This window comes from Aythya ferina, assembly GCF_964211825.1.
Source record: "Aythya ferina genome assembly, chromosome: Z".
Lineage (NCBI taxonomy): Eukaryota > Metazoa > Chordata > Aves > Anseriformes > Anatidae > Aythya > Aythya ferina.
The window spans coordinates 69,009,453-69,036,758 of NC_140299.1; the positions used below are offsets into that span (position 1 = coordinate 69,009,453).

At 39.7% G+C, this 27,306-nt stretch overlaps 1 protein-coding gene across 5 annotated transcripts in view; it reads left to right on the forward strand.

Moving 5' to 3' along the window:
• Positions 1 to 26,929, forward strand: part of TDRD7 (tudor domain containing 7) — a 37,858-nt gene extending 10,929 nt beyond the window's left edge. For 4 of the 5 annotated variants that reach the window (XM_084504782.1, XM_084504783.1, XM_084504786.1 and 1 more), the window contains 12 exons: positions 331 to 548; positions 10,251 to 10,828; positions 16,180 to 16,366; positions 18,010 to 18,121; positions 18,906 to 19,108; positions 19,250 to 19,384; positions 20,957 to 21,040; positions 21,194 to 21,328; positions 21,648 to 21,758; positions 23,296 to 23,795; positions 24,197 to 24,357; positions 26,432 to 26,929. In XM_084504782.1, the coding sequence (XP_084360908.1) occupies positions 331 to 548; positions 10,251 to 10,828; positions 16,180 to 16,366; positions 18,010 to 18,121; positions 18,906 to 19,108; positions 19,250 to 19,384; positions 20,957 to 21,040; positions 21,194 to 21,328; positions 21,648 to 21,758; positions 23,296 to 23,795; positions 24,197 to 24,357; positions 26,432 to 26,652 (2,645 nt within the window). In that variant the 3' untranslated portion in view covers positions 26,653 to 26,929. The remainder of the gene's footprint in view (positions 1 to 330; positions 549 to 10,250; positions 10,829 to 16,179; positions 16,367 to 18,009; positions 18,122 to 18,905; positions 19,109 to 19,249; positions 19,385 to 20,956; positions 21,041 to 21,193; positions 21,329 to 21,647; positions 21,759 to 23,295; positions 23,796 to 24,196; positions 24,358 to 26,431) is intronic. The other variant, XM_084504784.1, reaches the window with a different exon arrangement.
• Positions 26,930 to 27,306: the final 377 nt, after the last annotated feature.

The following is a 27,306-nucleotide window of genomic DNA, read 5'->3' on the forward strand; positions in this document are numbered from 1 at the left end:
GGATACTGCCTCAGCGCTGCCTCTCAGCAGTGTGGATAAAGGTTCTGTATCATCTTCCAGGATCCTTTCTAAAAAAGCATTTAGCACCTTCTTAAGAAAATAACGACAGTGATTGAGAAATTAGCTTCAGGCCAATTAGTTACTAGATGTCTGAGGCATCCATGGGACTTTCCAACAGCAAGTAACTTGAAACAGTTGTGCTGTACAATGTGCAGCATTTTAGAGTTGGTATTATGCTGGCAGCTTCCATATTTAATTTTAAGTAGGTGGGTGAGCATCTGTCTCTGCTGATAAGACCGTTTACTTCATGGCTATGTTTTTATTTAACAGATAACTTAAATACATCCATTGTGGAAACACGTACTGCCACCTCTGGCCGTTCTGCCCCTAATATTAGTGAAGTCCAAAACCGCATTAAGGAGATCTTGAACAAGTACAGAAGTGGTATTTGGGTATCGAAGATGGCACAGATCTACCAGGAAATGTACTGGGACGAGCTCAGCACAGCAGTGCTCAGTCAGCTTGAGCACTGGCCTCATGTCTGCACAGTAAGTATAGAATATCATTTTTGTGGAAGATGTCAGTACCCTTCAGATTTCACTGCTCCTTTGCCAAATGTTGTTTCAGGTAGCCTTGCATGTTCTTTCAAGATACGTAGCTGTTGTGTTTTTAAAAAAAGAGTGTCTTTGGAACAACATCCAAAAAGTCATTCCTTACTGGTCTGGCATTGTTTTGGAGAAGAAAGGTCAGCCTTTGTGGCCTCCTGGCACAAGTGCTCAGTGTTGCTGAGTTTCCACCTTTGACACCAGCTGTAACACTGACAACGTAAATAATAGCTAATGACACTTCCCTACCATGCAGTGTTTTTTATTTTCCTCCTTAGCATTTTGCATTTTTTATTTTTCACCCTTTGCTTTTCCACATTGCAGGGCCTTCTTTTCCCCTTCTAAATCCTTGAGCTACCAGAAAATTCTTCAGAACAGTCTTAGGTCTATCTGTAGTTTTTATCGTCCTTTGGACTTTTTAGTAGGTATTTCCCATATCTGAAGTCAAGATTATATGATTTTTGTTGTGTAAGTTAGGCTTATGATGCAATTAGTTGAAAGTTAAGTGATAATGTTGAGGGAAGGGGTTACAGCTCTCCTCCTTCCTGCCCTCCACTGATGTCTCTTATCCCCTGCTCACAAGGGGCATCTTCATCCTTTGTATTAGGAACAGGCATCAGGCTGAGCCTATGCTTACAGGTCTGGCTGGTGCCATCACCGCTGGGTTAAGGATCTTGAGTCGCTGTGCTTTTGTCCCTTCTCTGCGCTGTTCCATTTAGGGTTCTTTAGGCTTCTTTGAACCAAGGCTTTGCTTAGCTTACTTTAAAAGGCCAGTTGTATCAGTGAACTTCAACATCTGTCAAGCCAAGACACCAGAAGGCTTTTAAAGTAGTGAGAACCTGTGTCTGCCTGAAGTGATTTTCATTCCATATTGCTAAGTATTCTATCATAAAAGTTAAATAAGTTTCACTGATAAATGCTTGCTCTTCAGGAATAGCAGCATTTGCATGCTATTAGCACATGTTGTTCTAACACATACATAAAATGCATTTGTTGCATCTTATTACAGACAGCAGTAATTTACACAAACAGCACCAATTTGTTTTGATGGCTGATGATCAGCTCCTGTGTTACCCATACAGCAGGCTGTTCTGATTTAGTTGCTTAATTCATGCAGCAAATTTTAATCTTATCTTTTTCTTGGATGATATTCCAGACAAATGTTAGTGTTCATGCAGGATCTTCTATCTGTATCTACTTTCCATTTGCTTGTTATCTGTTGGGCCTCTTTTTTTTTTTTTTTTTTTTTTTTTCTGGCAAACAAATACATTCATTTTAGTGTAAATAAGAGGTCATTAAATCTGTGGAAATATTCTAACACAGCAAGCACAGTACCACAGCAATCAGAGCTATCAAGTTGCCTTGGCACAGTCAGTCTTATTGTAGAGGACTGTTAATGAGCCTGTAGAGTCTGACTCGAATACTTTATTGACTTGTGTATAGAATGCTCATGGCTCTGGCATGGAAAAGTTTGAACTGCTACCCAGGCTGCCTTGTATGAAGGCTACCGTGCATGTCTTAAGCAGTGTTTATTTCTGGTTCAAACAAGTGGCCTGCAGGTGTACGACAGCGTAGATCCTTTGAAATGCCATAGGGCAGAATCACAGAATCACAGGATGGTTGATGTTGAAAGGGACTTCTGGAAATCCTCTAGTCCTGCCTTCCTGCTTAAACAGGGTCTGCTGAAGCACATTACCCAGGATTCTTTCCAGGCAGCTTTTGATTAGCTTCAGGGAAGAAGACTCCACAACCTCTCTGGGCATCGATAAAGATTATTTCGTGACTGATTTCTGAATTACTTCTGCATCTTTTGGTAGTTAACAATGGGTGTGTCTGCCAGCCTCGGAACAGGAAAAATGCCCGGTGTTTCTCTCAGCATCTTAAATAGACAACACACACTCTTACTGAATGTCATCTGATCAGTAGTAGCTTAGTGAGCCTTGTATTACTCTTCAGTATCACCAGACTAACTGTTTGGGGTCTCTGCCCTGGACAGTGTCACTTCTTAATAATTCACATCCTTAATTTCTTCTCTAGAAAGAAGGAATTTCATACTTTCCTTCCAGGGAAATGATCTTTTCCATGTTTAGGTTACAACTAAGAGTAGTGGAAAAGTTTCCTATCCAGTGAGCTGAAGCCTCCAGAAATTGCTGTGATTTACAGGTGGATGGCCTTGCTTTCAGACTTCAACTTTCAGTCAAGAGGACCTACTGCAACTGTTGGTGACTGTTATCCATTGGTCTGCTACCTCCCTTCTTTGGGTTAGTTTGCTTGAGCATCCTGCTTGTAGTATCTCATTTTGCACAGCTAGACACAAAAGTACAAAGTAATTATTCAGTGGCTATAATCTCACTGAAGTTTGGCTATAGTTTATGAGCAATTGGGCTGAGAATAAATAGGCTGATCATCCTTACACAGTAACAGAAGGTCTCTGCTGGCCAGACAGACCTCGGTCAGGAGGAGAGAGGTGTGTTTCAACAACTCTGTCATTCAGATCCTCAGTGTTGTTGCATTGTCTGCTTCCATTGCCAGAAAGACTACTGCTGTGCTGGATCCATCAGACTCACGCCTTCATTTTTTCTTTCAGAATCTTACACCTCTCCATTTGACAGGTTACTTTGTCATGCATCTCTGAGCCGTTAATGATACTCATTTCAGTGATCCTATCCCTGTGTCATTTCTTACCTTTCTACAGATTTTTTCACAAGTCTTTCTCACAACCTAACAAATTTTTTTTTAGAACTCTGAGCCAAAGTTGTGTAGCTCTGCTGTGTTTGGGCTTAGCCTTGAATCCTTGGGATGCAGGCAGCTGAACCTCTGAGGGAGAGAGGACACTACAGCAGAGGTATGGGAGTGAGAGGGATGCAGTCGTGTAAGCAAACAAGTTCATTGTTTTTTGGAAGTCACAAATGATCAAAAGGTAATAATTTACTTTTGGTACTGTCTGCATGTTTTGTGGTATCTTTTGCAGTCTCCTTATAAACCTCCTTACTGAGCAGCATGTATGTTTTAAAGACTTTTTCCTTGCACTTGCTCAGCTCTCCTCGAGTACCTGAACTTCTATGCAGGTCACCAGGGATGGGATGAGACAGGAAAGATGAAATTCCTACATCTTTTCTCAAAACACTTAGTTGAATTTCCGAGTTTTCTTTCAAAAGCTTTTAGAGAATTACACAGTCCTAGGGCAATCGGAAAGGTCCTTGCATGAACGTGTAACTACTCCGAGATAGTAAACTTAACAAAACTGAAACGGTTAATTTTTCAGAAAGTCAGGAAATCATTCTGGGGTTTCACAGGGCTGCAGCTGGATGTATGCTGGTCAGGACTGTTATGTTGGTGAAGGATGTGAATACATGCTGAGCTGGTGATGATGCAGGGCAGCTCCAGGTTACAAAGACCCTGGCTCTCTGAAGAGGTGCAGAACTCCCTAATACCAGGTAGCTGGTCCATAACGTTGCAGCTGAAACTTAACTACAGCAACTGCAGTCCTACTGGAAGTACTCTGTTATTGCACATAAAATCATGGGTTCTGAGTGGACTGTTAAACTTGGGAAAAGTGATCTTGTTTTTTATGGTAACTTCATGAAATTTTTGGTCAGAAAAAATGCAAGTGAAAGGAAGCACATAAAAAGCAATAGAGAACAAAAGAACAAACACTGTGCCACTGGGCAAATACGCTGTGCGACTACACGTCAAAATCAGATGTGCTTCTCCAGACTCCACCCAGAAAATACTCAAACACTTCCTGAGAGATAAAGCAGAATGAAGGGGTGATTCAGAAGGACGACCAGGGTTAAGATAAGTGGTGGCTGCTGTATGAACAACAATTAAGTTAGTTGATTTAGGTGAGGAAAGGCTACAGAATAGTAAGAGACTTAGAGAAGGCAAATGGGGAGTGATCATCTTGGGTTCAAAAGCAACCAAATACATTCACAGGATAATCCCTGGCCTCAGTAGTCATGAACTACTTTATTCCAAAGAAACTGTCACTAATCAATAGCCCTTGAACCATGGGATATTTAAAATGGGAGGAAGAGGTGTCGTTACAATTGTCCTCTACCCTGTGCTCTTTCCTAAGAACCTTGTCATTAGTTTCCATTTGGACATTTGTATGTTGACTCTAAATCTGGTTGCATCTATCCAGCACAGTTCTGGGCTTCCTAGTACGAAAGAGGCATGAACATAACAGAGAGTCAAAGGGCCACAAAGATGAAGGGACTGGAACATCTTTCCTATGAGGAAGGGCTGAGAGAGCTGGGACGGTATAGCCTAGAAAAGAGAGATGGTTCAGGGGAGATCTTATTTATTATATAAATACCTGAAGGGAAGGTGCAAAGAAGTTGGAGTGAGTCTCTTTCCAGTGGTGGCCAGTGACAGGACAGGAGGCAGTAGTCACAAACTGAAACGTGTGAAGGTTTACTTTGTACATCAGGAAACACTTCTGAACTGTGAGGGTGCCTGAACACTAGCACAGGTTGCCCAGAGGAGCTGTGGAGCCTCCCTCCTTGGAGATCTTCAAAAGCTGCGTGGAGGTGGTCCTGGGCAACCTGCTTTTGGTGGCCCTGCTTGAGGCAGGGGGTTGGAACGAGTCCCCTTCTGGGACTGCGATGAGCTATTTTGTTTGAATCAGTGTGATGGTTCTGATAAGTGTGTTTTAGAGCAATTTTGAGGACCTGTTTTATACCAAGAATATTGGAGACAGGCTTTTCCTGTTCACCACAAAACGAAGATGCTCTGTATCTGCCATTGAACACTACTCTCTACTGTGCATTTCATTGCCCTGCCTTGCAGAAGAATCACAGAAAATAGCTGCATGTGCTAATTGTGAATAGAGGCTTGAAAATGTCACCGAGTGACACTTTCTTACTAGAAACTCATTTTCAGGGTGTTTTCTCCACTTCCTTCCTGGAAGGTATCCTATCTAGGGAGGTTGCCAGAGTACCTGCTTTTTCATCGTCATGGTGCACAGCATTTAAACAAGACTCAGCCTTACCTTGGTCATTCTGGCACAGCGAAGTGGATTTTCGTTTGATTTTATATATGTATGAGCATAGTGATTTAGTTGCACATCATCAAGCACGCTTGTACAAAGTTTTTTTCCTAGCAATACATACAAGAGTTTGTCTGCCTTCATCACTCTGTATGTGTATATGAAAAGGAATTGACTTACTCTTCTTTTCCATTCTGCTTGGCTTTCTCAGTTGCAGTGTCAGTATTTAGCCTAGAATCTTTTTTTTTTTTTTATTTGAAGCTTTATTATTTTGGACTCCAGATTTTAATTTTTAAGAGCTCCCTCTGTTACTCAGCCCCAGGACAAACACGTTTTTCTTCTGTGTAGCATGATTCAGCCTCTGTTATCCTTGATAATGCATTCTGACAGCTGTTGGCACTCTCTAACAGAGAAGCAACAGCAGGCATGGTGTGCCTGCAAAGCAGGCCTGCCAGCCATATTAATAGGATGGACCTTGCAGGTAAAGCTGTAAGCTCTGCTGCGTACCAAGTTGAGATATTTGTGATACAGAAAGGTGGCTGATTTGAGGAGTTGCTCACGAGTGAAGCTTTTTGCTTATAATTAAAGACTTCCACAGTGGTGTGCATCCTTCAAGGTCTCTTGGCCATAGTAATGACTGGCAAAGTCTGTTTCTTCTTAAATATTAGTTCTTGTGCAAGAAATGTTAGCCCAATGATGTCCACCTGAGCTAAGTTATACCGAAGTATGTGGAAACAGCTTATGAAATAGGGACATTTTCCTGCCTCTAAACTGTTGGTTCAGTCAGCATCTATCTACACTCTCTTCAAAAGAGAGCTTCAACGCCTGGAGGACCTCAGACCTATTATTGGAGCTAAGAGGCTTAAAGGTCGGTAAGGATCTTCTCTCTTTAGTCTGCTGCCAGTCTTCAGCATGTGAAGTTTAATAGTCCTGTCAGCTAAAATGTGTTCACCTCTGTTGCAGCACTAGTTAAACAGCTAGCCAAGAGACAGCAGTGCCTAAAGGTAAACTTTAGCCTTCTTGAACAGATCGTTGTCCTGGTTATGCCAAGTACTTTTTGGAAGTTAAAGTTTCCTTGGCTGGTCCTTTAAGCAAATTCCTCAGTCTTGTACATGGCCACTTAGGATATCTTTAAGTCCTCTGTGCCTAGGGTGCCGTTACTTGCCAAGGCAGTGTGCCATGATTCTTTTTTCTAGGCTATTCATTATACTTTGGTCTCTTGAGTGCATTTTGTAGGCAAAGCGTAGATGGAGTGTTACACTTGCTAGGATTTGTTAGTTGTTTGTGCTTGTTTTTTTGCTTCTGTTGCTGTTTTAAACCAAGCTCCTTTCTTTGGCTGAGGTTCTAGGGGCACAGTAAGATTCCTCATGCCAGAGGGTACAAATACATCTCAGTCCAGTTGCTTTCTCCTGGGACACGAGCTCATAAGAGCAGTGTATGATGTTTCCTTTGACTTTAGAAAGGCCCTTGGCACAATTGCTTATAGTCTTGTTCACCAGGTGGGGTTGATGTATAAATTAGATCAGTGGACTAAAAGGTGGAGTGGAAAACGGGTGAGACATCTGGTCTCTGATGGCTTTCAGCAGTATGAGGTGCAGTGAGCACTTGCTTACAAGTATTTGTGCTCTGGAAGAGAAGCTGTGGGATACCTGTCCTCAGAGGTCTTGCCAGCACCTGTGCTTGTACTTGTTAAATTATGTTGTGGAATAACACCTTCTGTAGGGAAAAGCTTCATCTGCGTATGGATAAAACGCTGTGCTTGTTGAAGAGGCCTTATAATTGCTAAGGGAGTTTAAAGTGAATTGAGATTACTTCATTGCCTGCAGTCTTTCTCTAGCTTAGCTTCATCAGGAATAAAAAGGCCTGTAGACTTTTTCAGAGGCTCTTTTTAATGCAAGATCCCATTTCAACTTAACTGTATTGTATCTTCAGGTCATACACATATAATCTGTCTTGATTCATTCAGGGATGAGCGTCTTTACAGCAACTACTTGCAAATAATAAAAAGTAAAGATTGGAGACGTAGACCTAAGAGCTTATTTTTACACATTCTGTACTTAAAATCTGTCTCTTTACTTTTCTGTGACATTCCTGGGTCAGGTAATAGGAGCCTTCCAGATTAGGGCATTGTACTCAATTTGTTGTTTTTTTTCCCCCCACCATAAAGTCAACAATAACAGCCAGATAAGCATCTTCTGGTTTTAAACTCTTAATTTTAACTTGAACTCTAGTTTTAACTCTAATTTTAACTGCATTATGACTTCCACCAAGATGTCACGAGTATCGTAGCCTGTAACTGTCATACTCAGTTTTTGAGGTACTGCTTTTGAGGCCCTGACCTCTGTATCTCTCTCAGATGTAGTTTCAGCTTAAACTGTAGTGGGTACATTTTTTTTTCCTGAGATCTGTATTTTTTAAATTAAAAAAAAAAAAAAAAAAAAGCTTCAGGTTTAAATCCAGGTCAAAGGACAGGCTCCTCAGTGATACCAGGTTCTAGAACAGCCAAGGTTCTTCTCTTGCAGAGCTGATGATCTCATGCAGTTTAGCAGAGCCTGGAGATAAAAGGGATATCTAATTACAGTCTTCCACTGTCTAAAGGGGTTATATGGAGAAATCTAACTCAGAGATGCTTAATGAAAAGGCAAGAATCAGGATTGCAAAAAGAAAAATTCTGTTTGTCCATGGTAAAAATAAATAAACAAATAAATTCTTTACCATGTAAGTGGTGCAACACCACAGGAATCTCCGTCCTTGGAAACTTTCAGAATTTCATTGAGCAAGGCTGTTGTAAACAATTTGATTTGCCTTTGGTGTCAGCCCTGCTTTGAGCAGGAGGTTGGGCTAGGGACCTCCTGACAACACAGACTTTTCCCTTATTGGAAAATAGTGAACCATGTACTGGTTCCTCCTGACACTGCAGGTGTCACTGTAAAGGTATTTTGACCTTCTAGTTGGTACGGCTGGACACATTTTGTAACTTCTTGTATCCAGCAGAGATCCTTATGAGCTTCGTGCAAGTTCCACTGGCTCACTGAAGCCTTTTATATAATTTTTGTATGTTGGTAGCCTATAGTAGATGCATACTCTTCACCACTTGGGCCTCCTTGCTGGTGGGGCAGCATGAGAAGCTGAAAGGTCCTTGGCTCTGGGTGAGCACTGCTCTGCAACAACCAAAACATCAGTGTGTGGTCAGCATTGTTCTCACTCTAAACCCAAAACACAGCGCCATACCAGCTACTGTGAAGAAAAGGAGCAGGATCCTAGCTGCAGCCAGGATATGTAGTAGCCCTTAATGGCTAAACAACGACTTAAGACTCTAAACAATGTGGGGCATGTGGCAATTTGGAATGTGTGAATAGCTGTGTGTAGGAGAAAATGTGGTTCTTGACACAGTAATGGCCATTTTTAACAGCTGTTCGATGCATTGTAACTAAATGTTCTTGTCTCATTAATACTGTTTGATAAAGAGACATACTGTTCTTGTGTAAAATAGTGCTTTAAATCTTCTTGTTCTGCTTGTAAGTAGCTAAGACAACAGCAAAGAATGATTTTTAGCAAGGTTTATGAAGTTCTGATGGGCATAGATACCACTATCCTGAAGGGAAATGCTGGGCCTGAGTAATAGCAAGTAATCTAACTATTCAATTTGTTCTTCACTGATCTTTCTCTGAAAAGGGCTTTGGCATAATGTCTACCCAGGAAACTGATGTAGGTTTTTTTCTTTTGAGGAAGGAACATCAAAGTGTAGCTATGTAAAACTTAAAATAAATAAATTAATTAATTAAAATCTATATTGTAGGAGATGGTCAGGTTTCAGGACCAACATATAAGCACTGATAGCTTTTGTTACCTCAGTTCTACGTAGGTATCCCTGCTAACCCACAGTTAGATTGATCTGAATTGAAACTGTAGCTTTAGGAAATTTAATTCTTATTGTGAATTTGTTTCTGCAGTTCTCAAGTGGTGCTACTTTCATGGTTGTGACTTCAGACTATGTGGGATGCTCACTATTGAAACTGTCAAAGAGTAGAGACATATGGACTGGCAAAACATCTGAGTGTAGAGGGAAGTTATGGACATGGTTTAAAATTGCCTAATCGATTTCCTTAAATTTATTATGATCCAGAATTTTTTTCCTTAATTTTAGAACTTCTTTACAGAATATACCATTCCCTGAGTGCAATAGCAGGCTGCTTTTGTGACGCTGCCTGACAAATGTTCTCTTGTTTCTCAAGTATGCAATCAAATTCCCTTTCACTTGGAGAACTGGGATGGAAACATCTTTTTATGATATGCTTCTCTGTGTGGAAGAGATCTGGGGGGAGGTTAATGTGCCGAAGACTTAAGTTTTGTGGAGTGTGTATCTTTTGTACCTTCGAGGAGAAAGGAGATAAGTTTATTTGGAACCAACTCCTGGTTGTAATGCACAGCTTTCATATTTGCACTGTCCTGATGTCATTATTTGCTTGGTATTCCCCCAAAATCAGGAAGCATTACAAGAAATGACTTCTCTGTAGTAATCGGCTCAAGCTTAGTTCCTTGCGGGTGTCCACCTCAAACTCTGTATGAAATGCATGTTATAAAAATGTAATTGTTAAAATGATTACGACTTTAGAGATGCAACTGATCATTGATTCTGCTTTTTGTTTTCCAAGGTGGAGAAAGTATGCACAGGTGATCAGATAGATGGGCTTCTTTATCCTGCTAAGAGAATATCGCCATCTGTGAAAAGTGATACAGAGCAAGAAAAGGCATCTCAGAATGTCACTTCAAAAGTGGACCCATTGTTAAAACCAAGTATGGAGTCTGAGTCTGCCTCACTTAGTAGTGACTTCAAGCAAAAAGTTGTTAATATCCTGAAGAAGTATTCCAGTGGTCTCTGGGCTAATGCGCTTCCCAAATTGTACCAAGACACTTACCAAGCAAAATTTCCAGAAGGCATTCTAAATAACCTGGAGTTGCTCTCAGATATATGCGTTGTTGATTATGTATCTAATGTCCCCAAAAAGGCAATCCTCTACGTAAAACCCCAAAGATGCACCGATGAGAATCTGAATGTCACAGAGAAGGTCCAGACACCCGATAATGTGAAGGCCACAGCTGAACACCAGTATGAAGAATCCAAGGAGTGGTATCCAGAAAAAGTAACTGTTCCTCCTCTACTCATTCCATCAGAAGGACCTGTCTCCGTCATGGTGGTAGAATTGAACAACACTAATGAGGTTATAATTAGGCAAGTTCACACTTCAGAATCTCTTCTTTGCTTAATTTATAAATTCATGAATGCGTACTATGCAGATCTGCAGGACTTCATTTACCTGTGTTGATAATGAAACTTAAGAATTCTTTTTGTGTTTAAATAGAAGACTGCTAAACTCTGAGCTTGTCAGTTCTAGTATTAGTTTGAGGATCAAAGCAGATCTGACTTTTTAGAGTAACCTTTCTGTAACACATTAGTAATATTAGAGGTAGTGTCCAGATACTGCTTTAATATCTATTAAGGTATTTTCCTTCTGTTACTACCTAGGTGTGAGTTGTGCACGTTCAGCTTATACTGCAGTTTTGACTTTTTGAGCTTCCATCCAACAACAAATGGCTAGTGCTGCTTGGTTTGATGGTTGATCAGTCTAGCCTCAGAGAACAGTGTAAGAAACAGATGGTATCACTATGTTATGTATACGGTACTGTACTCTTTCAGGAAATAACTATACTTCATTGTTAGGATAAAAAATACCGATCCTAGAAGGATTTAAAAAATGAAAAAGCAGTAACGCTTTCTCAAATTCAACTGTTAAACAGGTTTATCTGTCACTTCAGAGCATGAATTGCATAGCTGTCTGGTAATATACTAACTTGACAGCTCTCTGTTTTTTTCCCTTTAGTTTCTGCAGTTTCAGTTTTCACTAGATAGTTTCAGACATTCTCAAGGGTCCTGATTAGGATCTAAGTAAGTACGTTTGCAGTTCACTTACAGATCCTCTCACTACACAATTAATACACTTTTCCTCACTACTGACTGGCAGTATTCAACACCAGAGTTAAGGTTGATATTTAGATGTTTTCTAGCTGTCACTGATGTATTGGAACGCAAAGAACTGAACTTTCTTTGTGTCAGCCCAGGGGTTTGGTTCCCTGAAATCACGGAACCATAACAGCTGATGACTTGTAGTGAATGAAAATCCCCGTACTTGGGGAGTTATAATGGCAACGTTCTCAAATGAAAACTTCTATCTTTGTTTCAGCTGCTAGCCCAATCCCTATTTTGTGCTTTTTCTCTGTTTCTGTAGGTCTTATAAATTCATTTTGTAACCTTTCTACCAGCATGGCATTTTGCTGTATATGTGGAGTAACATATCTTAGCTTTCTGATCTGTCACTTTAGGGGCGTTTCCAGTAATTGGTTTGGAAAAACTGTTCCTGATGAATATTCACTCTCTGTGGTTTGGCTCCGGTTACAAGGTTTCCAGAACTGTGCTTTTCTTTTTCTTTTTCTTTTTTTTTTTTCTTTTTTTCCTGGAATTAATGATCTATTTGGTTGGATTCATAGCATGACTTGCATTTGGCTTAATGCTTGCTGGTCTGATGGTTTTGCTTTTCTTATGAAGAGTATGAGATGTCCTCCGCTAATTCAGACTGGTACTCTTTCATTTGTTTTTTGGGACATGATGAAAGAAAAGAGGACTTTTTTTCAGGAGGCAGTTAAGGATGTTTGAAGACTGAATGTTAGAGCAGCTTTTCTGAGCAAGTCTTCACAGGTCACCCACATAAATTGTTCTGTAAGTGATGCCATCTCTGCCTCCTTCTTTCATGGAAAGCATACTTCTAAATGACTGCTTGATTACAGAAGTGGAACACAAATCAGGCCTGAATGGGCCTGAGGGGGATTGTAGGCCAACCTGCTGCACAAGGCAGGGTCAACCCTGAGGTCAGACGAGGTTGATCAGGGCTTAGCCAGTTAGGTGTTGAAAATCTTCCTAGGATGGGGACTGCATGACCTTTCTGGGCAGCGTGCCCCTCTGCTCAGCTGCCTCGTGGGGGGAGTTTGTTCCTTCCATGCGGTTTGACCCTCTCCTGCTTCGAAGCATGACCATTGCCTCTTGTCTTCCCACCAGAGCCACCGAAGGACATCGTTCTGTCTTTGTGGTGAGTTCCTGGAGCAGCACGCTGAGCTCCCACTGAGGCCATCTCTTCTCCGAGCTGAGCAGCACAGTTCTCGCAGCCTTAACTCACCTGGCAGGTCTTCTAGCCCCCAGCTGTCTTGATGATGTCTTAGCTGACACAATGTTTCAGATGTGATCTACTGAATACCACGTAGAGGAGGATATTCACTTTCTTCCCCTGGCTGGCTTTGTTTCTCTTCATACAGCCAGGATGTTTGCCAGAGTCTCTGCTAGCCAGGCACGCTGCTGGTTTGCACTCTGCTTGCATCTGCCTAGACCTTTTTCTGCGGTTCTTCTCAGCAGCTGGTCTGTCCCCTCCATTTGGCACAGTTTTTTCCTTCCCAGGTGCCATAAGTGATGCTAATCCTTGTTAAACACCATGACCTTCCTGGCAGCCTGTTCCTCACCCCGTCCAGGTCTCTGTGAATGGCAGACCTGCCCTGAAGCTGTGACACCCATTTGTTGTCACCTGCGAACTGGAGCAAGCAGTCCCTTACCTCCTCCAGGTCACTGATAGGTTAGGACAAGTCTTGGCAGAGGTCTGTGAAGTGCTCCATTTGTCTCTGGCCCCCAGATAAAACATAACCCATTAACCTCTGCCCTCTGAGCTCTCCACCAGGATGTTTTTAAATCCATCCACAGTTCAGCACTGCAGTTTCTGAACCTGGATGCCAGCATGTTGTGGGAGACTGTGTCAAAAGCCTTGCCAACACTGAGGTAAATGACATCCACTGCTCTCCCCACTTCACACAAATGCAGCCATCACAGAAGGCACTGAAGTTGATCAGACGTGATTTATTTTTGCCAAATCCATATTGGTTTTCTTCATCACAGTCTTCATTTGCTCAGAAATGTGTTTCAGAAGGACATGATAAACAATTTTTCCAGGGACCAAAGTGAGTCATGCTTGCCTGGAGTTCCCTAGATTATATTTTTTGTGGTATTTTCTGAGGATAAGTGCAATATTTGACACTGTCATTGGCGTCTTTACCCATTCTCCATGAACTTTTGAAGTTTCTGCTTCAGAACACTAAATCATGCAGCCTTCCTGTTGCTGCAGGTTTATTGGCCTAGGTGAGAGAAAGGAACTCGGCTCTAGCCAGGAGGTAATGTTTTTGTCTCTCTTAAGAATGAGCAATATAGTAAATCTCTGGTAATAGGTGTACTCTGAATAATTGCCTTAATCATTTCATTTAATTAGCCTGTCTGTAGGGAATAACATAGAATGCCCCAAGTCCCGCAGGTTGAGCTGCTGCGTGACACTGAGCTGAGTCTGCTTTTGTTAAACTTCCTCTACAGCGGCAGTTCTCAAATTTTGGATGGTGTATTTTGGACAATATTGAATAATAAAAGTTTCTCAGCTTGTCAGCTCTGCGTAGGTACCTGGCAGTGATCAGTGGCTCCTTGGCCTCAGGTGCTGTGTGCTGAGAGATGCATACGCTTCATGGGCAAGGTCTTTAATCTTCAAGATGAAACTGGACTTGAAGGGGAAATATTTCTGCCATAGCAAGAAAATATTCCTGCAAGATATAAGAAAGAAACAATGCGTGGGCTCGCCTTCGCTGTGTGTGTAGTAACAGTCACTCCCATGTGATTTGTGCAAGCACTGTGCAGTGGCTATGGGTTGCTGTGTTTCTTCTGTCTTGGGGATGGAGCAATATGTCTTTATACTTTCTTGGTGTGTGATTAGTTGTTGCTTAGCTGAAACCTTTCTACTGCAGTGCTAATTAAGATGAAACTGGAAGGTTTGGTGCTATTTTGAGACTTGGTACAATTCTTCAAGGATTTTCTTGTCAATGAAAGAGAGGTGATTGAAGCTCTCGTAGGTGCTCTGTGTACATCTACAGCTGTGATTGGAGAGATGTTATGCTGGATGTGACACCTGGCTTCTCACAAGAAATAATTAACTCACTTTTTATTCTCAGTTATTTTGAGTTTCTGTGCTGTGGTGTGGGAAACTTTTCCCTTTTTTTTACCTTTTTGAATAGAAAACTTCATAGCTTGTTCTGCTATAGAAGAATACAACCCTCTGTTCCTTCCACAGTGGACCATCAGGCTGTCTTTACTTGGCCCACGAAGCAGTTCCAGTTGAGACTAGCAACAATGCTGTGCGCACTCTAGTCTGGCCACGTGTATATAACACCTTTTTTGAGGTCATTTTCCAAGATTTGTTTCTAAAGAATATGAAAAATAACTTTCCAGTTGGCTTTTAACAGCCAAAATCTTCCTCAGTAGGATCCTTACCTGTTACCAGAAGAACATGAGGCAGGAAGTTTTGAATGATTTTTCTACTTCGTGTTACTCCTCCTGTCCTTTAAATATCCGTATGAAACCGATGCAAGAAGTGAACTTCTAGGCCTTGTATACCTGCTTGTGTTGCTGCACTCCATGTCCACCGTGGAGGAGTTGAGTGTTTGCATAGAGGCGAGGTGGCTGTCAGTCTGAAAAGCAGCGTTTAATTGAACGGGAAGGTAGCAGAGAAATCCCCATTTTCCTGAAGACAGCCTGGAATGCGATCAGGTTTAACTTAAGCATTATAACAAAGGTGGCCCAGTGTGCTACTGTACAGTGCCTGCCCTAATCCTGTGCATAAGGCAGACCTTTGAGATAAACCTGGCTTGTTATAGGGTGATACAGCAAACTGTGGGGTAGAAATTAGTGGCATTAGTCATTCTAGGAACAACTTTTAATGTAATTAAAGCAGTAGCTGCTAATACAAGTATGAAAGTAGATTTTCCTTCCATGCTAAGCTGACTTGTTTCTGAAGTTATTCACAATTTCCCATTTGTAGTTTTCAGTAAATTAAGAAGATTCACACAACTCAGATTACTTCAGTGTAAAACATTAGGTTGGCAGCCTACTAGCAGGCTTGTTTTGAAGGCCAGGAGTAAATAGCATATAGTTTGAGAAGGATCTGTAAAACTATTTTAGATGCCTTGTGCTTTGACTGACATTAGTGAAAAGCTGATAAACTGGTGTTTGCTGAGGACTGAGTAACTTCAGAGATGTCATATGTTAAGAAACTGGTATGTCATATCAGTTTCTTTTTTTTTTTTTTTTTTTAAACGCCTCATCCCAGATATTTTGCTCTTGTAGACAGTTCCTCTGCATGGTTATACATGGTAATAATTATGTAAGATCTCTTACTAAAGGTCTAATTGAGCATGTTAGATTCTACAGTGCTGGACCACATTCAACTATGAACAGTAGTACTACATTGTGTCAGTTACTACTCTTCTATAGCCCTGCCAGTGGAAAAGAGTCTTGATACCAATGTCCTTATATATGAATAAATTATGGATATATACATATTTTATGTATAAAGGTTCTTGGGTTCTTATTCAACTTGAATTGATCTAACTCCTGTGTGCGTGTTTTGTTTTTGTTTGTCTGTCTGCTTGGTTGTTTTTATTGAAACACTGTAGGTACGTGGGGAAAGATTATTCTTACGCCCAGGAACAAATGGAAGATGACATGAGAGCTTACTATAGTCAGAACTGCGCGGTGTTACAAGTCCAGTCTCTGAGTGTTGGGCAACTTGTTGTTGTACACACTGAAGATGAGGCCTGGCTGCGTGCTCGGATAATTTCTGTGGAAGACAAGAAAATAAAGGCAAGCAGTTATTTGTTTTGTCACTCTGTGAAAGATTTGAAATGTTTTCTTGTTGTTGTTGTTTTTTTTTTTTTTAAGGTACACAGTCAATTCCCCAGCATGGTGCACTGCTATCATTGTCTCCTTTCCCAACCTGAAGTACTTCTCTTTTCAGTTATAGGAAAGGAGAAGTTAAGACTTTTAAAGTCTTTCTTTCAAGTTGTGTGATTGTCAAAAATAAATGGTCTTTCAGTGTTGTTTTTTTTTTTCCACAGGTATTTTGGATTTTGTGGAAGTTTGGGATTTTATACAGGGCTGGGCACTAAAGCGCCTTAGTGCTGAAAATTTACCTTTGGTAGTAATGGGAGGAATGGGTATGGTGGTGCTACTTGGAATGGGGAAGGAGAAAATTCAATAGCTAATAGGTTTCAGATCTTGCTTGAAGTGTTGTACTGAAGTATCTATCATGTGCATTAATTAGCAAGACAGTGAGAAGGATATACTTGTGCTTAAACTTCCCTGTCAGACAAGTCTGGTATCCTGGGAGTTGCATCTGGTGTGCACGTTAATTAAACCCCTCTGAGATTATTTAACTCCTATGTTAAATGTTTCCTGAGCCAAGGGGATGTTTCTTGACATCCACAGAGAAATTAGACTGCATAATTGAACTAATTGAACTGTAAGAACAGTTTCTGATTTTCCAGTTATTTCTTGCTTCGTCAAACGTTAATGATAACTTTTTAAATTTCTTCCCATAGTTGGGTGATTTTTTACCCAGATCTCCTTAACATACTTATAAAATCGATCCATTTCATAAATTTTTAAATAATGCATGAGATAGACTGAGTTTTTCTGAAAGCGTGATAACCTTCAGCTAGAACTTGAAGGAACAGGTTGTCACAGAACTCAGTTTTGTGAAAGATTACATTGGCTTCAGAGAAAAATAGCAAGCTTGCCTCTGTTTTTTGTCTAGGCAGAGCTAGCAGCCAAAAGAAGACTACTGCTACATTGCAGCATTTGCTTGCTGATCATCCACCACTGCTCAGACTCCCTATTGAAAGTTTGTTGTGCAGATATTTTGCATGATAGAGTTTAGAAAGAAGTTGTAAAAAGCCCTATGTAAGCTTGCTTTCTTTCACCTTAGTTCTGATTACCTACTGCCAACCAACACTTTTACTACTGACTTCCTGCAGTGTTTGTGGTATTTGTGTCAAAGTTACTGGAAATATAACTCCAAATAGTCCTCTTAAGGCTGTAGAACAAAATACAAAACACACTATGGCACTTATATAGTACTTGAGTCTTCAACACTTTCAAAACTCTAAAATTGCCATTTTATTATCTTTGTTCACGTGGTTTAAGTTAATATGCTGAGTCCTTCCAGCACTGTTTCTATGAAGAGTTGAGATTGTGTTAGAGAGGATGGTTTTACATAAATATTGAGAAGAAGACCTACCTTGAAAGCTCTGAATATTTAAGTAGTGAAATAAACATTAGAGTAATGGTGCTATGTAGCTATATCACTATAATTAGCAAACAATGCAATGCCTGTTTAATGGATGCACAGAGAATGTGGTAGCTGAATACATTATCCCTAGTCTCAATAATGTATATTTAAAGTTTTATTAATGATCTTATGCTTTTATCTCACTTTCCCTTACCAGGTGTACTATGTTGACCATGGCTTCAGTGAAGTTATTGAAAGCAACAGTGTGTACAAACTACACAAGCAGTTCTGTTCGCTTCCATTTCAAGTTGCAAAATGTAAACTGGCAGGTAAGAGAAGGCCGGTGCTGTCTATACAGCTTGCTGTTGCATGACTTACGGATTGAACCATCTCAGTTTGGGAATTCTGATCCTTGTTTGGAATAACTATGTATGTTAGATTCTGCCCAAGGTAGTCAGTGTAAGCAGACACAGGTGTGTGTGGACAGCAGGATGTCAAGAAGAGTTCTATAAAGAAACCTTGATATCAGAAGACCCCAGTGTCTCTAATAGAGCTTAGTTGTTTCTACACTTAGCTTGGATGTGTTTGTTTCTTTAATACGTGCATGTCTAAAGAAATAAAAGTAAAACACTTCCTGTTGTGTGAAGCGTATACTAGCATGACTCCTTTTTCCACAAATGAGACCTAATGTGATCATTCAGTTATTTTAAAGTGATCCTTCCCCTTTTAGCACTCTCAGGCTTCCTAGACTGTGCTGGAAATTTAATTTCCTAAAACTGGTGGGCATTTATAACTTCTAAGATGTTAGTTTTAAGATTCTAAAATGTTCTAAGAACGTTTTATTTTAAATATTTCAAATTGACAAGAATAAACTTTTACTTGAATGCAGTTCCTTTTTTGTCTGCATATTTGCCTTGATTCTTTCTGAAGAGGATTTTTTTTCTCCTCTTTACTATGTCTTTGTGTTAAAAAAGGAGACAGTAGAATGCAAAGTGAGATGCAATACAACCTTCCAACTCATCCTGATTCTTGGAAAGGTTCCTGTTGTAAATACACGTTTATTATATTTCCCTTCATTAAAGTAATACATAAAAAGTATGGTGTGTCTTACAGGGCTGGAAGTCTTCTGTGATGATCCTGCCTTAGTAAAGGCTGTAGAATTGCAGGCATGCTCCAAGATACTTGCTGTGGAAATACTGGAAAGGAGTGATATTCCTCTTTTTGTTCTCTATGACACTTCTGGAGAAGATGACATCAACATTAATGCTACTTGTCTGAAGGCCTTGTATGACAAATCCTTTGAACTGCACCTACAGGTACCATCTGCTTCTTTCCTTTTTAATTCATTAAAAATCATTGACCACAGAGGTCTTAGATGGACAAAAAGCAGTACTCACAAATGTGCTAACTTTCTGTGTGTGTGTGTCCCCTTTCTTGTCAAAATCTGACTGTTCCAGGTAGATGCACTATATACAAATGTCAGAGTAACCAGTGTTCTCTCAGATGGAAGTCTATACTGCCAACTGCCATCTAAAGGCTTGTCTAGGCTTTCTGAAATCTTGCAGAAGATAGAAGACCACTTCCTTCACAAGGTAGGTCTGTGATGAGGGAGAAGTCAAGTCATGTGGCCTTTTCAGTGCACATTTCAGTCCTTTTCTTTGTACAAAAGTTCAGATTTCTGAGACATGTGAACACTTAAAAAGGCTGAAAAACCTGTTCCTAATTTTTATGCATGCAGTTTTCAGGGTGAAAATGTTTTCTGATGCTCTTTTGTTCAAATGCTGTCTCTTAGGATTCAATAACTACTTCTAACTTCGCTTGAATAGTTAAAACAGTACCAAAATGGCTCATAATGGGAAGCTTCCTGTAGAAACTGCTCTAGGTTGATAGAAAACCTGTGGATGTTCTGCCATACTTTTTTTTTTCTGGAATATTTATTTATGTGATGGAGTTGAGGTGTATGAATAGCCTGACCTATAGCACGCTCTTTGCAAAGTGACCATAAAAGCAGCGTGACCAAGGCCTGTTCTTTTTAGCCTGGCTTCTTTCAATATTCAACAGCCTTGACCTGATGTGCTTGCATATATTGTCTTTGTATCCTTAGCTTTTAAATGTTGTCTACTTTCAATCAGAACTGATGCATAGAAGACATTTTCAAAAGAATTAAGTTGCTTTAAAGTAGCCATATGATAGAGGTCTATTATCTCATCTACCTTTTACACACATGTACAACAACCCTTACTATAGTCAAGATTTTATATGAAAGAAAAAATGTTTAGAGAATTGAATTTGTTCAACGTCCAGCTGAAACATGAGAGAATCAAATCATGAAATGCAGATCCTTGAAAAGTAAGACTCTGTTAGAATTACTGCTTGTAAAACTAACTTTTAAGAGTTTTTTTTAGAAGTTGAGCTTTAGGCCTGTTCTGGACCACACTCCATTTGGAAGTACTTTATATTGTATAAGTACTTTGTATGTCTTGGTTATCAAGATTCAGTTTCAAGTAAGCTGAACACTGAAGGAAAGAGTGTGAGATATACCCTAAAAGGTTTAGCTACATAAAGGCAGACAACTGTCCAGATTTGCTGGACAGTGTGTTAGGGTTTCGTTGCTATCAAAGACGGACCTTGACTTTACAGTCTCTCATGAGGTTTTTTGTTTTGCCTGCGAATTTACTCACAGTAAGGTGTTTATGGGTCTCCAACGGGAACCTCTTCATGCTTTTTGCAATGTTTCTAGTGTCTTCTAACACTGGTTAGGATCATCGCAGTGAATGTCAGCCCCATGAGGCTTTGAGTCCGTGTTAAATGTAGTTTAGAATATACGAGAGGAAATTCTTCAGTTATCTATCACAGTTCCACAGTGCTGTTGCTTTTCAGAACATTAAAGTTAGTGGTCAATGATCTTTATATTCTGTGCTTCCAAAGGTATTTTTCCTGGTAATTCATATTCTCTTGGTTCCACAGCTCAGAATTAAAGCTTTATTAATGGGGCAAGCATAAAATAATGTTACAGAAAATGTTTCTGAGGATGGAAACTCTTTTTGAGACAGCTCTGTTGCTTCTCAGAACTGTTTAGTCTATTTGTAGCATTTGAAATGACTCGTTAAGTATCAGCTAGTAATGATTCTGTGCATTTTAATTTTTGGTTTTTGCATTTGCAGCAGACATCAGAGTTTAATGTATCACTGCCTTTCTGTGGGAAAATCTGCTTGTTACCTTGCAAAGGAAAATGGGCACGTGTAGAGGTAAGAAGCTTTCAAAGAACAGCAACAGTTTTCCCACATAGAAAAGGCTCTTCAGCTAAATCTGAATTCTTACTTTCCTTGAAACATTTTACAGTGTATGCTTCACTGTTGTGTTTTTAACCTTAAAATGATTGTCTTCCTGTCTTATTTCAGATAACAATCATTCACAGTAGACGGGCTCTTGGTATACGCTTTGTGGACACTGGAACAGTTGCAACTGTAGAAGCTTCAGACCTAAGAGAAATCCCACCACAATTCCTGAGAGAAGTAATTGCAATACCTCCTCAGGTATAAAGACAAGTTAAAGGTGACCTATACTAGATCTCTTGATAGTGGTGCTTCTTCTAGGTTTATGCTATGATTTTTTTGTTTTGTTTCATCGTGTTCAACAATGGAGTGCATTATGCACCTCTGCCTGAAATAACTTGTAATGTAGTCCCACTGACAGGATGCTGTGGTAATAGTGAACTAGTAATGATAAGGTTTTGCATGTCCCTCTGTCTATTTCTGTTTGTCATATATTATTGAATCTATGACAATTAATGAATTTTCTGAGAATGGCAACTTGTGGACTACTTTCCATATTTTTATATGCTTCTGTTCTTAGGCTGTAACATGCTGCCTAGCAGATCTGCCTCCCAACACTGGCATGTGGACTCCAGATGCTGTACTGTGGCTGAGAGATAAAGTAACAAGTTGTCCTGAATTTAGCATGAAGGTAAATAGTCAAAATGCCTGTATGACCTTAAATCCATAGGCCTGTGGAAAAAAACACTGAAAGAACAACTTTGAAAACTTGACCATTCATCAGAATTTATTTCTGTTATGAAGTTTAAAAGTTTGTAGCCATCTCTTAGACATAAGTGCAATACAAAGTCCCTTTCTTATGATGTTTGACATAAGAATATTTGGCTCGTTAGCAGTTTCTCTTTTTCCTCTGAAGAATTTTAGCAGCTGATTGCCTTTCTCATTTTCCTGTGCCAGTCCAGATATGGAGCTAGAGTTATTTTATGAACTGTTAAGAAAGAAACAGTTGTTTGTGTTTTACCACATAAATGTTCCATAGATCTTAAACGATTTTTATGCCTCTTAAGTGAGAATAACCTTTTTTCATTCTGGTTTTTGAAAGCGGTTTTAGTTTTCATTTGTTGTTTTTTCTAATCCAGTGTGACTTAGTATTTGCTATCATTTAATTAAGGGTTTCGGTTATATTTGAGATAAAATTATTTCCATTGGCAATGTTTCCTTTCCAGTTTAGTTTAGCCACCGTTATAAAGGAAATCTTTTTGCTATCTGGAAGCTAGACAAAGCTGATTTCCTCTTAAAAATCTGATTCCAAGTACTGACAGAGCACTTGGAAAGCATGTTTTGTAGTTTTTTTGATCTTTTTGCTTCTTTTAACCCAGGAGGCTGTGCAGTTAAAACATAGCTCATGTAGTCTGGGACTTGTGACTGTTGCAACTGCCTTTTCTAAATGTCCTTTTCAAGATAATTTGAGTTTGATATTAGTTTTTATTTGATTATATAATAGAAGAAACACAAATGATTTAATTTTGGAAAGTTTTTATTTGTCTTCCGTTTGCTGCCTATAAGTAGCAATATCCTTTGCAGATTATTAGAGGAAAGACAGAAAAATCGACAGAGGAAGTTGTAAACAAATGTTATGTACTATGTCATATGAAAATTTCAGTGCTTTATTATCAATAATGCTAGTTGCTGCCAATGATATATGCCCTTAAATAAGATATTTTTTATGCCAGTGCTTGGAAATTATACATGATACAAACCTAGAAGCTTTTTTCACCTTTTTTCATTCCATTCTTAATTTACTAGGTTTCACCTCCCATAATGACAGGAAGAGATTTCTGAAGGATTGAGTGTTAATATTTGATAGCATTACTTAATTGTTCAGAATTATATGGCTAATTTATAGTTGTGGCTAATGTCTTCCAGAAAACTGCAATCGTACATGCTTGTGCCAAGCAATATTGAGATTGAACCAGTTGGGCAGAACAAAACTTGATTCAAATTTTGTATATGCTTTACATTAGTGGAATAAATATCAATGCTATTTTTAGCACCTGTGATTGGCTTACTATCCAACAATTTCATTAACTTATTTGAGAGAATCTTGAAAATATTTCATGGGAGTAAACTGTTGCTGCTTTTCTGTTAAGGCTTTAGTCTGCTGTTCAACACCAGATGTGCGTTTAATAGTTGATAACTGAAAATTAAACTGCACTTTCTTTCTAAAGGTGGTTAAACAGGATGCTGCAAAGGGAATTGCACACGTTTACTTGTTTGCTCCAGAGAATTTCCCTGACGTGGATCGCAGTGTCAATCGTCAGATTGTAAACGCAGACCTGTGGAAGCATCAGAAAGATGTTTTCTTGAGCGTTACGCCCAGGGGGACCACCTCCACCAAAGTGACAGGTGATACAGTTTCAGCACTGCAGTTAAATCGGGGAAGGCTAGAGAAGAGTTTTTCTGATTCAGCTGAGCCTGCTGTGGAGCCCAGTAGTGCCGTGTCTGCCAGTGATATGCCTCCACCCCTACCCTTGTCAAAGGTTGGTGGGCTCATGGATGTCTATGTCTCAGTGGCATGCCATCCAGGTCACTTTGTTGTCCAGCCTTGGAAAGAGCTACACAACCTGGAAGCCCTAATGGAAGAAATGATCTTGTACTACAGCATGGCTGAAGAGAGACCTGTGAACATTGAAAAAAACAAGTTGTATGCAGCTAAAATTGAAAATCAGTAAGTACATACTTAGATTAAGAATCTCTGAAGGCAAGCTTTTACATACAGCAGTACTTAAATCTTAGTAAATCATCGTGCATAGCTGTTCTGGAGTTAGTGACAGAATTACACGTTTTTCTTTAAAGCTTGGCCTTGTTGCAATTTTTGGGGGAAATGCTTTGTCTGCATTGTTAGCAAGGTGGCAGATCTCTGGCTATAGCTGAGAGATCAAGGGAGTAAATGAGGTTGCAGTCTCGTCACGTTTCCAGATAGTTGTTCAAAGGACTTCATTCAGATAATACCAGATCTGGGAAGCCTGAGACACGTTGGTTAAAATCTTTCAGTCATGTATTGCTTTTCTGGTGCCCTGACAGTGGATGAATATAAATCGTGTTTATTCTTGTTCTTCCTCTTTTCAGTTGGTACAGGGTGATAATAAAAGGAATCCTTAGAAATGGGTTTCTGTCAGTGTACGAGCTGGACTATGGTAAACATGAGCTTGTCAGCATAGAGAAGGTACAGCCACTCCTGGATAAATTCAGAAAGCTACCTTTCCAAGCTATAAGAGCTCAGCTTGCAGGTAGGTGGTAATCATTTGCTCTTCTTTTTATTTGTTTTAAGTCTTACATCAGTGAGGATACCAGATGTCTATAAATGTAAACGGGACAAAGCTGAATGTTAGTGACTTTTTTTTCTAGAGTAAACATGCACCTGCTTGCAAAAACATGCTCAGTGCATGCATGCTTATGCTATCAAAGTAGATCTCCTTTTCTTCTTTACGTAGGTGTTGATGGTTTGGTTTTCCTACCTATTTAATGGAGCACTTATAAAATATTCTTATAAATATTTACCATTTAATGTGTGTGGTGGCTAATATGCAAAGGACCCAGGGAAATCAAATCCAAATGGTTTTTGGATCTTTAAGCCTATTATGAAGTGTGGAAGCTATAATAAATCTGTTGATAGGAACTGATGTTCTAATTATTGTAGTTTACATAAAGTTAGGGGCAAGATGCTGAGTTTCTGGAGGTGTTAGTCTTTCACATCTTGTCCATATTGTAACTTACTGTTTTCTAGTAAATATTTGGAACTCAAAATTGCCTGAAATACATTGGTTTTCACAAACTAACTCCATGGGGAGGGTGGGGGCTTTCATCAAACTTAAGTAAGATTAATTTAATTATGGGCATACAGGGTGTGCATACATCTAAAAAAAATAAATAAGAAAGTTACAACTTGTTCCCTCCTTTAATGTATTTTCCTTCCTGTTCAAATTTATTTCATTTTGGCATTGCTTTCGGATTTATGTCTCTTCTCTGTTTGGTAAACTTAGACTTGGTTAGCTTAGACTTCAATTACAGAATACACTTGCTTGAAGTGACAGACCAGTTGGTGCTCTGTTGGTTGCTTTCTGTGGATCTGCCTTCCAGCATAGCCTCAGTGTGACCTTGGGGACTGCTTTAGACAGGTCAAGTTGGATGTGTTCCCACTAGGCTTGGGTCCTAGGAGGTCAGTGCTGAAATTAAGCTGATTTCTAGCTCTGTCTGTGTACTGGGGTAGTACAGGGTCTTGCCAAGAGAGCCTGCAAGTCATCAATTCTTCCTGCTTCACAGAATCCTGAGTAGCTAGCTGAGCTGGCTTCTGAGCTGCCACATACAGTCGAAGCAGGCCAGCTAGGCCCAGAAGACAGATAACTATCTTCTTCCTATTCTTCCACTTTTTTCTTCCCTTTTTGTCTTACCTGTTGTCTTTCAGACTCTGGTCTGTTTTCTTGTTCAATTCTATTTGCTTACCAACCTGGCTTTCTTTCTGTAACCTGTTAGGATTGACAGGTCCGTGGTGTCCTGTCCTGTTAGCAAGCTGCTGATAATAGTAGAAGCAGTGTTGCCACTTCTCTGTTTTGTTTCCTTTATCTGTAACTTACTGCTTGGGAATTTGCAACATTTTAAGTCCTTTGTGCCTAGATGCTCTACACCAGCAGTGGTCTGGGGAGACTGAATTCCTAGTCTGCAGGAGCTGCTTCTTCCTTGGTGGTTCACAGCCGTATCCAAACCCTGTTTGGATTCTAGCATCATGTCCCTGAGCAAGCCCACCTCTGTGGGATGCCAATCTCAAAAAACAGCAGGAGTTGTGAGACATTGAGGAGTCATTTCTATTTACTTCTTCTCTCTGCAGGTCTAGTTTGGGATTTGAAGGCTTGGCAGATTTTTTAGTTGCTAATGCTCTTTTGAGATGAAGAAAATCTAAATCAAGGCTACTGCTTCAGCATCCTCAGGCAGAATACAAATCACTAGTTTCTTCTGAAAAGATCTTTAGTTTCCTTCTTGTCTAGGTAACATGGCTTGGTCATACATCACAGCTACTATACTTGGAAAAACTCAGTGAGTCAGTGCATTTGCCTTTCACTTTTGTGAAGCTATCTGTAGATTTAGACTTTAAGAAAAAAATAAATGTTCTAGCCTCTGCAGTAATTAACATTGTTTGTGTGGGAGATGAGTGAGCTTTTTTTTTTTTCCTGGAGTTAAGCTGCCTTCACTAGTACTTGAATATCTGTTTTCTCAAGGTTTTAAACCCCCCTGCTTCTATATAAGCTTGATCACTCAGATTGGTCTAGTCTGTAAATGACACACTCTTCTGTTCTACATTTGTCCTAGGAGTGAAAAGCCAGCAGTGGTCAGAAGAGGCATCAATAATGTTTCGGAATCGAGTAGAGAAGAAACCCTTGGTGGCGCAGATACAGGCAATTAATGAAAGTACTAACTCTTGGGATCGAAAAATAGTGACTTACTTAGTGGACACGTCTCTTCCAGATACTGATACGTGGATTCATGACTTTGTGTCTCAAAGTCTTGCGGAACTTTCAAAAGCTGATTAATCACCACTTCTGAAATGTAGCGGCTCAGATTCTTTAGCAATAAAATAAATTAACAGGCTTTGAAGAGAAATGTAACTTCTTACATTGCCTTGATGACATGAAGGGTATGAACTTGCAAAATGTGTGTTCAGTGAAAAAGATTTGTTTAACAAGTTTGGGTTATATTGACTTCAGGTTGACTTTATGAAAAATTGCACTTTTGTTTACCACTGAAATGCTAGAGTTTGGGTGAAAGTACTAAAAAAGTTATTTATCAATAAAACAATGGTGACTTGTTCTTGTGATCTTTCCCTGAGTGGGGGGGAGGCATGTGTCATAACTATTAGTCGGTACTTCTAACCATTACTGGATACTACTCCTGTTTTTTGTTTGTTTTTTTTTTTTTAGCTAGAATTTTTATTGCTTGGGAAACAAGGAAGCAGTCCTCAATGTTTTTGAATTTAGTGACTGAGGTGTGCATTTTTGATGTTTTTTTTCCCCTTCCTTAGCCTTCTAAGAATTGAGTAGTTGAAAATGCCTTGTTTGGGGCAGGGAAGTTTGCCTGGGATTATAGGGCCTAACTTTCACAGAAGGGTATGGACTTCCCTGTGCTTACTAGTCTGGTTGCTGTTTGTTAGAAATGATACTGCTTTTCTGAATTCTACCCCATTTCCT